General features: G+C 38.1%; 1 protein-coding gene across 10 annotated transcripts in view; it reads right to left on the bottom strand.

Annotated features, from left to right (window-relative positions):
* TTC37 (tetratricopeptide repeat domain 37) overlaps positions 1-14,200 on the bottom strand; it is an 80,316-nt gene that overhangs the window by 48,077 nt on the left and 18,039 nt on the right. For all 10 annotated transcript variants that reach the window (XM_030567065.1, XM_030567066.1, XM_030567067.1 and 7 more), the window contains 9 exons: positions 10,681-10,821; positions 8,327-8,428; positions 7,284-7,423; positions 5,015-5,101; positions 4,825-4,928; positions 4,605-4,731; positions 2,983-3,162; positions 1,124-1,248; positions 417-670 (listed from right to left, as the gene is read on the bottom strand). In XM_030567065.1, the coding sequence (XP_030422925.1) occupies positions 417-670; positions 1,124-1,248; positions 2,983-3,162; positions 4,605-4,731; positions 4,825-4,928; positions 5,015-5,101; positions 7,284-7,423; positions 8,327-8,428; positions 10,681-10,821 (1,260 nt within the window). The remainder of the gene's footprint in view (positions 1-416; positions 671-1,123; positions 1,249-2,982; positions 3,163-4,604; positions 4,732-4,824; positions 4,929-5,014; positions 5,102-7,283; positions 7,424-8,326; positions 8,429-10,680; positions 10,822-14,200) is intronic.

Here is a 14,200-nt window from a genome sequence, read left to right as displayed (position 1 = left end):
AATCAAAAAGAAATATAAATGGAGCACTGTACACTTTTGTATTGTGTTGTAATAGAAATCAATATATTTGAAAGTGTAGAAAACATCCAAAAATATTTAAATAAATTTTATTCTAATATTGTTTAATCGCACTATTAATTTTTTAATCACGTGATTGTGATTAATTTTTTTAATCATTTGACAGACCTAGTTTTAATTCTAAGCTTTAATTCCACCTACCAAACGGAGAATCTTTTAGGCTTACCTGCTAGGGCTCAAGAACATCCACCATTTTAACTTTTTGTCTGCTAGTGCCCAGGAGTGCTGCTTGCTGGGCAAAGTTATTTTTCCTCTCTATACAATACAAGCATTTCCTGATCTAGAATTTGGTGCTTCAATTTCAATCTTACACTAAGTTAACAATCCATCTTTATTACCTTTGAGTGCAGGTACATATTCTTTTGACTTCTTTAAGATTTGTTGGTATTCAGCTATAGCATCTTTATATTTTCCCAGAATCTGCTCAATTGATGCAGCCTTGTAAATACTGTATATCGATTCAGGATTCAGCTCACTGGCCTTCTTAAAGGACTTCAGTGCTGTTGTATATCCACCTCTGCTCAGGTATGCCTCTCCTAGAGACTCCCAACAGTTGGAGTCCTTTGGATCTGCCCTTAGAGCTGCCTGCAAGCTGAACATGTCAGGAAACAAAAGAAAGTTACCCAAATTCAAATAAAGTAGACCATTAGTTAATTTAATACACAAAATCTCTGCCTTGCATAAATGTAATGATATAGTTTTAGGTTTTTCTTATGTAATTTTCATCATCCTATAGCACATTACACAATGTAATAAATTTCAAAGTTTTGGCTCATGATCCTATGGAGACAAAGTTTTATAAATGATCTCAATGAAATCTGATTTCTGACTACGGCTCTCAAGGGTAAATTCTTCTGTAAAAGGAGAAGAGTAGACAAAATGACTTTATAGCATTTGTTGCAGCATCAACTGCAATAAGCCAAATCTCATAATAGGGAGATTTGCTTTGTTATTTACAGTCTTTGATCTAAGTAGATTTTAGAGATTAAGCTGTTTGACTAGGACTGTGGGGCTAACAGCTTAACTCAATTACTAGTTCTCTTACTCAGCCACTGCTTGGGAGTGCTGACTGGCTCTCAGGTAGTAAAGTCCACGACGAAGCCAGGCCCACTTTGCTGTACCAGCACTTGCTCTTTCAGTTACTGAAGTCAAGATTGCCAAAGCAGTCTCCTAATAAAACCCCAAAACATCAGATTAGATACATTTACATGTACATGCAATATAAAGAGAACAAATCATTGTTTGGGATTTGCATTTGTCTAACAAATACTACTCAAGTATTGAGACGCAGGTCAGTTACTATAACAGGGAAAACAAAAAAGCCTATATTTCTCCAGAATCACTTCCATATCAGATATTAGTTATGGACTATTGTCTGGGGCATGTTTTAGTTACGTTATTTCTTTCACAAGGGGAATAATGAGACTAACTTGCATAGACTGATCTAAAACTTTTGTTCACCCCTCTTTTACCAGATCTCTTAAAGTAAGGCAGACAGAGGATGGGGAGGGGGGAAGAGGTGGAGGAAGAATTATAGAAAGCTTTCTATCAGCTGACCTTACCACAATAGAAAGGTTACTACTAAGGCAAGGAACAATTTGTCTCCTTCCTCCATGGACTCTGCTAGCCATTGCTGCTTTTTAGTCCATTTTTGTCTGTTGTAGACCTGTTGTGACATGGGTCACTTCAAAAGTTCCACTGAAAATTCTAGCAGCTATGCAAACCCTACAGTTCAAATTTGATTTGTTTGAGTCTTGTCTGATCAGAAGCATTAGCCTGAAAACTGACCTCTAGTTGTTGACGGGGATGAGAAAAAGAGGGGGAGAACCATTAAAGATCTAGAAGACAAGATGAAACACTCACTTTGAACCTGTGCTTAAATTAATCTGCAACAGATAAGATGGTAATGCTTTTGTACATTAGAAAACTGAGCATTTAATAAGAACATTAGACTCTTTAAAGGGCATGAGTTACTCAAAAGACTGCAAAAGCAGCAAAGAATCCTGTGGCACCTTATAGACTAACAGACGTTTTGGAGCATGAGCTTTCGTGGGTGAATACCCACTTCCTCAGATGTATTCACCCACGAAAGCTCATGCTCCAAAACGTCTGTTAGTCTATAAGGTGCCACAGGATTCTTTGCTGCTTTTACAGATCCAGACTAACACGGCTACCCTCTGATACTCAAAAGACTGCAGTTCACTGAAGTCCCATACCATATCTGACTCTAGTATATATTCTAAAGACAGTTTATTTTTCAAACGTCTTCCTATTAACAGTTTCATTCATCTCAACCTGGCAGATAACTATGACAACTCCTGGCTACTGGGGGGTGGTGGAAATATTACCACCGTTATTAAAAGATCTTTATTTTCTCTACTATGAGCAGAACTACTGAAAGCCATAGTTACTGACTCTATAGCTGAGTTCTAACACTAAGCTTCCAGACTTCGCTATTGTTTTGGTAAAACTATTAAGAGTGGGGTTCTGACTTTTTTTTTCTTTTTCTTTTTTTTTAAATAGGCTACAAGAGTTGACACAGGTGGGCCAAGAAGTTCATCTAAAAGAAATATTTTGGGAGAGGATGTTTTGGATTGTTTGACTGAGTAGTTTGTATGGCTGACGTGAGGTTTTCATGTTTGCCAATTAATCCTCCCACCCCCAAAATCATGCTAATTCTGGTGCTCAAAATATTATGTCAAATTTTCTCCCCCGAAAAAGTTTAATCAATATTTTAAAGTGGAGAAGTCAAGCAGGCCTGAAGCTATAACATTACTAAACAATGAAAAAGAGACCAAGTGTTCAGTCTCAAAACTCTATGTATTTTGAAGACAAGAAAATCTGCTCTCCTATAAATCACTTCAAATTGGACCATAAATGCTTAAAAAAATGGATATACAATACCGTGTCTCCAAGTTCCACACTTAAGTCTACAGCTGCTGCTCCAGCTTCTCCATCTGTTCTATCTAGTTCAAAAGCCTTTTTATAGCAGCCACGAGCTCTGCTTTTGTCTCCAGCTACATCTCTGTAGTAATGACCTAAATAGCAGAAGACGCTTCCCATGTAGCTGTCCAATTTTGCAGCCTACAAACAGGCACATCAATGGAAAAGAATACAGTGCATTTTGAAGCATAATTATAAATACACAAGAATGAATCCATTGATGTATAAATATTTACACAACAGAGGCCATATCGAACCAAAGACATAAGTTACTTGTGAAATTCTCATGTAGCTACCATCAAAGGTAATATATTAAAGCTAGGCAGAATTTTAAAACAAAAAAATACTCAATTGTTTCACAGAGTTTACTTAGGTTGATAAATATGTCAAATGCTTGTGAATTCTGCATATCAGACAAAATAAGTTGTGAAGGGAACATTACAATCCACTTTAATAAGCATTTAGAGTGTTACAACAGTAAGTTAAAAATACTGTCATTTTTCTAGCACTATGCTTGTAGTTTTGCTGCATTACATCATGCAGAACTTCAAGCTGATTTATTTTGTTATGTACTAAAGTTTAAACAATCTTAACAATGGAAACTTTAAGTATTTGCTATTGTTTAGGTCTGAAAGGCCACAACCCACACAGCAGAGTGACAGTTTTGTAGTGATCAAAGAAAAAGGCCAACATACATAAATTATTAAAAAAGTGTCATTTTCATTTGTCCAGCATACAGCACAGAGATCAGACTGGAGACAGTAGATGAGGATGCTATTTTTTCACTCTGCAGTCTATAAATGTTCTTTTCCCAGCCAGAGTGAGAAAAAGAAATACCTCTATATACAGAGGGTAAAAGGTTCTAAAAAAAACAACAAAAAAATCAACCGAACAAACCTCCCCCCCCCCCAACACAAAGAACAAGTCTGTTGAAAAAAGCCTGTGGTGCATCTGTTGATCAAGCTTATAATCCACGACAAAGAACAAGAATGCAGCATGCTCGCCATGTCTCTTAAGTGAGTAGCATGCATCACAATTGTGTATAGATTCATTTCTATATAGGAAAAAAAACAAGGAGAAAAATACAGCTTACTTAAATCAGTAGCACCCAACTTTTCAACTTGGTTATCCAACTTAGAATTTCCCAACCCTCCTTTTTTGTCTCTCCTGCCCCTTTCTCCCCATTTTTTCAGTTGCCACTTTAAATTTTCCCTTCTCTTTGCTTCCTTCCCCACTTTCTGAGGTGCATGCACATCAGCCTGGACTGCACAGCCCATGAGAAAAGGTAGGTCAGAAGCTGCTTCCTAAGTCACTACCATTAGGCTGCATTAGGAGCCTCTATGAGAGCAAGGTGAGGAGGCAGCAAGTAGCTTTCAAGGAGTCACATGGTTTCAAGAAAGAGTTTGCGTGGAGATCCATTTTTCCCAGCTACCACTTTTCATTTGTCCCATGTGCAAGCTTTCCAACCTCTCAGCTTGTGAAACATTAGATACACATTTAGCCCCATTCCAGCCAAGATATTCTTTAACTTAGGTTTTATAATAAACAGTTCCACATGAACATGTTAACAGTGTTTTTGTTACCTTCAGAAACTGAGTGAGAGATTTTGTTTTATCTTTCCTTATTTCTTCACCCATGAACCAGTAAGTGAGTCCTAGGTAGTGATGGTACTCTGCAGTTTCAGCTTTTCTTTCAATTGCTCTTTGAAAGCTAAGTAAAAGAGGAGGCGGGAGGGGAGGAAAAAGGTCATATAAATCCTTAAAAAGTTCCTTCAAGCCTTATAGAGTCACACTAAAAACCTACCTTCTCTCTGCCTGTTGATAATTCTTTTGGGTATAATAAATCAAACCCTCAAGAGCATGGGCTTCTGCCAGGTGAGGGTGGGACAACACGAGCTGCTGTGCAAGCTGCGGAAGGATATATGTTTTTATTTTTTTTCCAGTTATATACAGGGATAAAAATAGTTCAATTTAAAAGAAAAAGAACAGATTACCTTTGAAGCTTTAGCAATCAAACCTTTGTTCATATAAGCCTGACCTTTGAGAGCTAGAAGCACTGGGTCATTGTTTATATCTGAAACCTAGAAAATAGTAAACAATAGCTGAAACTTTATTGAACCCTACAGTTGGTAAGTTATTGCTCATCTAAGATACTAGCCCTATCTCCAGGCATAATACAAATCGTAAATATATTAACCCTCTTTGTCCCCAGATAACAAAAGCCACTTAGAAATTGTTATGGCTGTGCTTCATATCTTTTTAGAGAAATTAAGTAATGCTAGGAATCTGTGTTGAATGCCATTCACAATGGAAATATTCAGTACATATATGAATTTTAAGTTTTGGAGGGGGTTATTGAGATCCTTGAAAGTTATACCTAACTGGCCTTTGTTCCGTTGACTCATCATAGCAAAGAAGTATGCTACAGCTTGTAGATCAGCAAGTAAAAGGACTTTGGGTATAGAAAATGTTACACACACATAAGGGTAGAGTTTTATTTTTAAAATAAGACTTGCATATCTTCTCTAAAGAAGCTTAATGTAGCATTAGAATAGATTTTATAGTTTTGGATTTAACCATTTTAAGCAGATGTTTTTGGGGGCTAAGTCCCCCCCCCCAAAAAAAAATCAGACAGTAAGGTAACTGAAGATAAACACTGCAGAATAGTTAATATAAAACTTAGTAGGCTATCCAAAGTAAAACCTGCTTCAATGTGTTATCTTTCAAAGTCAGTTATGCATTTCTGCTTGTATGTCAGCTGTCAATTCCCCCTCCTATCCCCAAAGGATATGGTGAGGCACATTGCACTTCTCAGGGCAAGACTGAAGGTCATAATAATATTAAACATGCAATTTCACATTGATAGTGCACCTCTCACAGTTTAAAACAGTCTTAAAAGGAAGCTTACATATTAAGGGAGAATAAGGAAAAGGAAGAATTTCACTGATTTAGACAGGAGCTTAAGTGACCTTGGACAGAGTGGTATCTGTGGAGTGTAGGGAGCAAATGGAAGAGATCAAGGGCAGAGTTGGGAGGGAAGTCTAAGCAGTGAGTAAAACAGCACTAAGATTTTGGAGACTAAGAGCAAGATGGGATAGTAAACCAGCAATCAGGAGCTGTCCCTCATTCTCTCCTCCCTGTACTTGTCACCATAAATAAGTGAGAAAAGCGTGCTTCAAGATAAAGTACACGTAATGTTTTTCCACTAAGTCAGAGAGACACGAATAGAGGAAACAGAGTTAGACTTTAAGAAGGATCCAGAGTTAATGTGAAGATACCTGCAGTTTTTCATCCTTGTGATTCTTTCAGAACAAGATATTAGAACAGGTACTGCTGGACTCCAGAACATTTGTTTAAGGCCAGATTGGCAACACACAGTAAATGTTGGAGATACTAACAGACACATCCCAGCCTTTCACACATCTTCTATACCTGTCAAACAGTGCATGTATTCTGGAATTCCATACTGAAGGCTCTCTTTAAGTGCTGCTATCATGCCTTTTCCAAGCTTGTGTATTTTAGGAGTGCTGGATGAGCTTGTATTACAAGTTCACAGTAAGAAACTGCAGTAGCTATAGGGGCCCAGAGTACTAGTTTGAGAAAACGGAAATCTGCAATTCCTCTCTCATACATAGACTGGTTTAGTGAGCCCTCTAGTACCACCTAAATGGACAAAAAATGACTAATAGAAATGCTTGGGAAAAATGTGAGGATGTCTGGTCACACAACTATTATATACTCAACTGCAAAAGTATGCATTAAACCTATGTGTACTGGGGATATGTTCACATTTTATCTATTTAGTCACTTTAATAACTGATGCTGTGTGTGACTTCTACGGGTTCAGGGTTTGTTTTACAAATCATAAAAAACAATATTCAACGTTTTCTTTGGTTTTTCCATCTTGTGTTTATATAGGTTTTATTTCATTGTGTGTTTATATTAAAACAAAAATAAAGCTAAAACAAAAAGAAGGGACCAGAGATAATAAGCTGCGAAAATGGACGTCATCAATGAGACAGGTTTAAAATTTAAAGGTTGATAGTTGGAGAGAGACTGCCAACTCAGAGTTGAAGTGACTAAGAATGTGGATAAGAGGTGGAGGTGGGGGGAGAGGAGACATGTTTTACCAAATACTGTAGATATAAAATAATTCTCGGCACTGAGAATAAAATAAAGGGAGTGGAAACATCCTTTGATTGTGACTGCAATATGAAGACAGCTTGATTTGCTTTAAATATACCTATATCAGCCAAAAAATACCTGCTCAAGAGTGCTAATGGCTTCTTCTGCAGCATCAGCATCTGCTATTTTAATAAGAGCCTCTGCTTTCAAACGAAGGGCAATGTACTTCTGCTGTAGATTGCCACCATCATCATCAAATTGTGCTGATATCTTAAGAGCTGTTAAAAATGAAAGATTTCATTTTAGTTCCATGCTTGATTTAAGAAGGGCACTATCAACTTGACATTTTGTGACACTTACTTATTTAAGTGTTCACATTTGAGACAGAGCACCTTTTATCATACCATTTTTCTTAAAAGTGTGTTACTTGGTCTTTTCTTCTCCCCTGTTATTTAAATCTGTTTAGCAAGAGAGCAATTAACTATACTAGGATGAATGTGGAATTGACTGTATACAAGGTGCTGTTAAACATACAGAAGAAACTGGGGGAAAAAAGGAAACTTTATTTTCACTAGTTTTCCAGTTATAACAATCAGGTACTTTACTAGGTACAAAGTTTTCAGACATTTTGAACTGACAGTGTCCCTTTAACAGCAAAATGTAGCTTTCCCTTATTTGTGTAGAGTAAAATTCAGGTGGAAATCTGGATTGAACTTAGTATCAGTAATTGCAGTTTTGGAAATTGCTCCAATAAATAATAGCTGAGAATCTCCAAGGATCAAGACAGTTTAATAACTCTAGAGCTTCAACGCCACGGGAACTTGGCCATGTGTAAGATGGACTTCTGAATATATCTAGCTAGATGTTATTTTATCTTTCAATTGCACCAGGCCTTTTCAAAGGAAAAAAATCCATGCAGAGCACCCTTCTATTTGTAACCATAACATTAGCTTCTTCAGTTGGCACTACAGAAAATTATTTTTTCCACTAACATTTTGAGAAGAGAGACCTTATTAGCCTTCGGATCAGATTTCTTAAGATAGTATAGTTCAGAAGCACAATATAACTCACTTCTGTGTATTTGCTACAACATAAGCTAACAACATGACCATATTGTTTTCTAATCTAGTATAAAGTGAAAGATTAGGAACTACCACTCCTTTCAGTTACAGGATAATTACCTCGATTGCAGGAAATAACAGCTTCTTTATGTCTATGCATTTTCATTTGCGCCTCTGCCAGATAATACCATGCTGTTTGACACTGGCTGGTCTGCTGCAAACCTAAAACAAATATTTTTAAAATAAATCTTGGGGCTACAGATAGCCTTAGTGGGTGTTGGAAGTGTAGTACATTACGGTTGTATCACGAACACACCACCACGAATCACCATGCAAAGTGGCAAAGAGACCCAAACAGAGATCTTATTTTATTTTAGTCCAGGCTTATAACATTATCTTGCCACTTATAATTAACAATGAAATAAGGTGGAACTGAAAAAGAAAAAGAAAAGAAAAAAAAAGAGTGCAAGTCTTTCTATTATGACACATTCAGTATTTTCACAATATTCTTCGATCCAGCAAGAAACTGGGAGAAAAAGGCAAGGAATTACACAACATTATGGTTTAGAGATATATTTTCATTTTGAAAATAAAAATTTCCATTTAATGGGAGATAAGCACCAAAATCTCCTGGACTACTCCAAAAATTTCCCCTCAGGTCTTTGTCCACCACCAAAAGATCTACAGATGCTAATACAGCATGAGCTCCACCCAGGTCTAAAGGCAGACTGAAAGAGATCAAACAAATTTCAGGACTTAGATAATATTAACGCTATTTCACCACAACCTCCTCACTAGCCTTCCTTAAAAACAGAATGTTAAAAATATGGTGATAATTGAGGAGTTCACTGGTGTTTTAAGATTTAGTCACCCCTCTCCACTCTCCCGCCCCAATAAAACTTGAGCCAATCTGTTACTCAAAAGTGTAAGTACCTTGATTGTCCAACGGTATCTGTCAACAACAGATTCAACTTTCCTTACCAGGCCACAGCCTGAAGTTCCCTCAGAGCCTTGAAATGAAACCCAGCAGACAGATGCATGGTATTAACTGTACTCCCCCATCACAGACAGTGTTTGGTTTAGGAATAAAAATGTAAGGGGATATTTTGAAGGGGGGGCGGCAGTTTAGCAATTAACAATGACTCAGTTTCACTTGCTCCATGTCACTCATTCTTTCCCATAGTAGACATTTGAACTCAAATTTCAGGTTCATTTAGTTAATGAGTAGGGCTGGTTGCAGTATTTTTAGTTCTTGGCCAAAAATATTTAGATATTCAGGAATTCCATTTTTTTAAACCAAAAGAATCAGTTTTATGTCAAAAGTCCCTACATTCCACAGAAAACTGTTTTTTAAGTGAAGGTTTTTTTTGGGGGGGAAAAACAGAATCTGCTTTCTACAGAAAACTGGTTTTACGTCAAAAAGCTGAATGCCTGAACCATTTGTTTTTGAACAAAAAATGAAATACTTTCATATGGATATGATGTCATGCCTCATGGGGGCTGTAGTTCAAATGCCACAACTCCCCATTTGTCTCTATGAACCAGGCTCCCCAGCCAGACTACATCTCCCATGACACACCATAGTCTCTTCTCGTGATGAGGAGAGGTACATCATAGAAATCCCTGGCCATGGGTCATCATGGGAGATGTAGTCTGACTGGGGGTGTGAGGCACCTGATTATCACTCCCATAGGCATTGACATTAATGGTACTAATAAATTGAAATATTTCAGGTTTCCAGCCAAAAACATTGAAAATTTTCCATGGGGGGAAAAAAATCTCTCTTTTCCAACAAGTTCCAGTCATGACCCATTTTAAGCAAGCCTTTTATATCTAAATGCAACCAAGCCACTAATAAGTCAAATACTAGTTTAACATAAAACACCGCAGTAGTTATAGCTCCTGTATAAAAGCTTCAAGATTCTCTTTCAAAGAGCAAGACAATCATTTTTAGTGTAAATATACACAAAGAAGTTTTTAAAGGGACACCACAGCTTAATGAAAAAAAGCCACCTCTCAGTTTGTTTTTAATCTATTTTCATAGGGCTACAACTGAAAGATTAGAAAAATATTATAATTTACTTTATGCATTTGTAACAGAACAGTCAATTTCACTGTTTCTTTTGTATAATATGCATCCTCTGCCCTTGGGTTTGTGTTGGTTTTGACTCAGCAACAGGGTGAGAGGAAAAAAAAAGTGTTAAAAAAAAGGAACACACACTTATGGAAACACTTCAGAATTGGTAAGGAGCAGATGTGTAACCAAAACACCTTTTAACTCTTTTTTAAAAAGCTGGCTAGATTTCAAGCAGACAACGTCCCTCTACATTTACTGCTTGTTTTACCTAATTATAAAATATTTAGCTGATTCCACTTTGAGCACAAAAGAAATCCAGTATAATTTAGCAACTGTACCTAGCAGAAATATTCATTACTATGCAACACGTTATCCATTCCCTTTATATTACGTTTACCTTCAGTTAGCCTCTTGACAGCTTCTTCATATTTTTTTTCTTGGAGGAATTTGATCCCTAAACCAATAAGGCCTGGGCTGCTACTTGAGTCCATCTCCATAAGCCTGCAACAACAACGCAGGGCCTCTTCAGTGAAACTGCCTAGTGTCACAAAAAGAAAATTTCTCATAACCACAGTTTGATGGTGCATAACAACCAAAAGTCAGAAGATTTAAAAATTTATTCTAGAACAGATTTAGAAAGAAATTAATTTACTTATCTATCAGACCTAATTAGGCTGTATTTTTAGTAGCAGTTTCCTACCATACAGTAATTTCTAAAACTAGCAACCAGTTTCCAGAAGTACTATACACATAGAGTCAAGAAACACTACAGGTACTTAATACCTCTGAACTACATACCAAAATTTGTAAATCTGGAATTTGGAGTTAGCCACTTAGGTTAAATTGCTATAAGGTCCTCATCAGGGGAAACTACTTTCTAGATAGGCCTTTCAATTTAGCCCAGTGAAGATCGCACGTAATACAATAAACCAAAATTGACGCTTGCCTAAATTCCCCATCCCACAAGTCCCTTACAGAGGGCCTTGCAGTCTGACTACATAACGCAACTTGAAATAATAGGTGAGAGAGAAAGCATGCCAACATGAGAATGACTCGGTAGCTTGGTGTTTCAAGCACTCAGATGGGAGACCCAGGATCCAGTCCCCCTATTCCAATTACTTATGATTTTTTTTTTTCAAATTTCTTCTTCAGTGGAACAGCTTCAACGAGAGACTGAGGGAGCCCCACATCAGAATATCCTATAGCTCAGTGATTAGAGTACTCATCTGAGAGGTAGACAATTCCTGTTCAAATCCCTTCTTGCCCTCAGGTGGACAGAGGACTCCCACATCCCAGGTGAGTCCCTAACTACTGAGCTAATAGTTTTAAGGGAGGGAGTCTTTCTCCTCTCACCCCCCAAACAGCAAAGGTGCCTAACTCCAAAAGAGGATCTGCACCTGAGAATCACAAGAGGAGGGAGGTGCTCCCCTGAAGCATGGACTTGGCACCTCTCTGTGAGATGGGCAGGGCTTAGCACATACCCCCTTCAGCTTGGCATTTCCCAGTCGTTAGCTTAGGAGGTTCCCCGCCTATCATGCTGTATTTGTGAATCTCATTCTAAAGCACTTATCTCTTCCCACTCATTGTATCAGGAGTTTAGGCACCTAACCCAGGCTTTGTGAATCCAAGTGATTTTCTAGGTGCTTTAGTTTTTTTGTGAACATAGCCCTTAGTTTCTTGTACCTTCTCCCGTTCCCAAAAGACCTAACAGCAAGTTCACTCCTGGTGGTCTCCTAAGGCACAATGAACAAAGGAATGCCCAGTTTAACTCCAGAAGAAAAAGGATTGAACTACACAAACCCTTGTTAATCAGTAATTACAGTGGCTTATATGCTCTCATAGCACCCAAGTTTCAGTTCAAACCACTTGTAAAAATGGACAGCCTGTACAAACATTACTGAACCAGAGGCCATCACTACAGCACAGGAGAGGAAGAAGCAGCCCATGCCATCTCACTTCAGGAATTTCACTTAGGAATTGTAACTAGATGAATACTCCATTCCTTTATCTCGCCATTGTGATAGATGTGAAAGCATGGAAGTCTGGAAACTTCAAAAGTCTAGCTAGTATACTGAGATGTGCCATGGGATTTGTCATAAACTTGCGTATTTATAAATGCTATATATAACTTGTAATCTAGCCCTATCATGGAGGGTTACCAAATCTCACCTCCTGAGAATTAAAATGGGGGGGGGGTTAATTACTGCAGATTCTGGCACAGGTAAACAACTCCAGAGAAATATCGTACTAGTTCATAATGGGGTCAAGAGGCCCAGCAGACAGAGAAAGACATGAGATTGTAACCAAGAGGGCAAAATGCTGCTGGAAGGGTTTGAAGGACTCGGAAACTCAGCAGGCTGTCCTTCATGTGGAAGATGACTGAAACCTCGTTAAGCTTAATACATATGTAGACCAGCGATTCTCAACCAGCAGCCCACTTGCAGCCCAATCAGCACACAGCTGTGGCCCATATGACATCCTCCTGGCCATACAGGTAGCATGTATATTGTGTAGCTGTGGCCCACATAACAGAGAGCTGCATACGTAGCCCATAATGGTAAATAGATTGAGAACTACAAGTGTAAACTGTTATTGATTACATATGGATTAGTGAGACGCATTGACATGAAAATATAGATACAAGGTATCTGTAGTTGCCACCCAAACCTAAAAGAGAACAAATGTCACTTTTTAAAAAGTAAGCATATGCATCTGCAGAACTTACTTTACTGTGCATATTTCAGGACTTACTGCCACTTTAAAATTATCCCTTTTCTGTGTGTGTGCTGGAAGGTTATCCTCAAGCCTACATGAGCTATAGGCAAGACTGAACTTCCCAAGTGATCAAGAAGACTTTCCAGCCTGGTCTAAATGATCATGTCATTAAGGCAAGATATTCTAAGAGCCGCTGAAATAAGATTCATGCTCTGTATAAACTAAGCAGCACAGATAAACCAAAGAAGTTTGGTTGGTGACTCTCCTACTTCATGGTGCAGTTTGTTATAGACAAGAATTTATTTCTAATATTTCAGTTGCCAGCTGAATGACAGATTGTCCATTTTAGGGATCAGTTAGCACATCAGGATGTCAGTGATATTTCTCATATGCATATACAACCTGCTCATCTTTAGTTACCAATACAAAAGAAAAATACAATTACTGTTAGAAAATTGCAGCCCTAGTGGCATACTAAATGAATTTGTGCAATCTTTTAAAAGAAAATACAACATCAAAGCTGCCACAAACATGGGAAAGCACAGAAGTTATAAGCAGACTTGGGGAAGGAAGCAGGGGTGGCTCTAGGTATTTTGCCACCCCAAGCATGGCAGGCAGGCTGCCTTCGGCGGCTTGCCAACAGGAGGTCCCCGGTCCCACGGATTCAGCGGCAAGCCTGTGGAAGATCCGCCAAAGCTGTGGGACCAGCAGCCCCTCTGCAGGCATGCCACCGAAGGCAACCTGCCTGCCACCCTCGCGGCGACCGACAGAGTGCCCCCAGTGGCTTGCCGCCCCAGGTACATGCTTGGCGTGCTGATGCCTGGAGCCGCCCCTGGAAGGAAGGCAGAGATCCATAGTAGAAAGTGAGACACAGATGTAATAAACGGTTAAAAAAAATTAAAGACAGATTAAAGTAATTGTTCAGATGGCTGTACATGCATCTTGTATTTCTGCATGGCATATATATACACACACATAATATACATATATATGTATATATACATACACACACATAATATATAATATATATATATACACACACAATATATACACACCCCCCCCCCCAAAACCGTCTATTTTTAGAGCATATTATTTTCTGATCATGAGCATTTCCTATTTGTAAAACTTAACATAATATATGTTTTAAAAATCTACAGCACAAATGCTTTAACTCAGTGGTTCTCAATTGATTATACATTGTG

The sequence above is a fragment of the Gopherus evgoodei genome, chromosome 6 (genome assembly GCF_007399415.2).
Source record: "Gopherus evgoodei ecotype Sinaloan lineage chromosome 6, rGopEvg1_v1.p, whole genome shotgun sequence".
Classification (NCBI taxonomy): Eukaryota; Metazoa; Chordata; order Testudines; family Testudinidae; genus Gopherus; species Gopherus evgoodei.
This window is presented reverse-complemented; position numbering and strand designations above follow the sequence as displayed.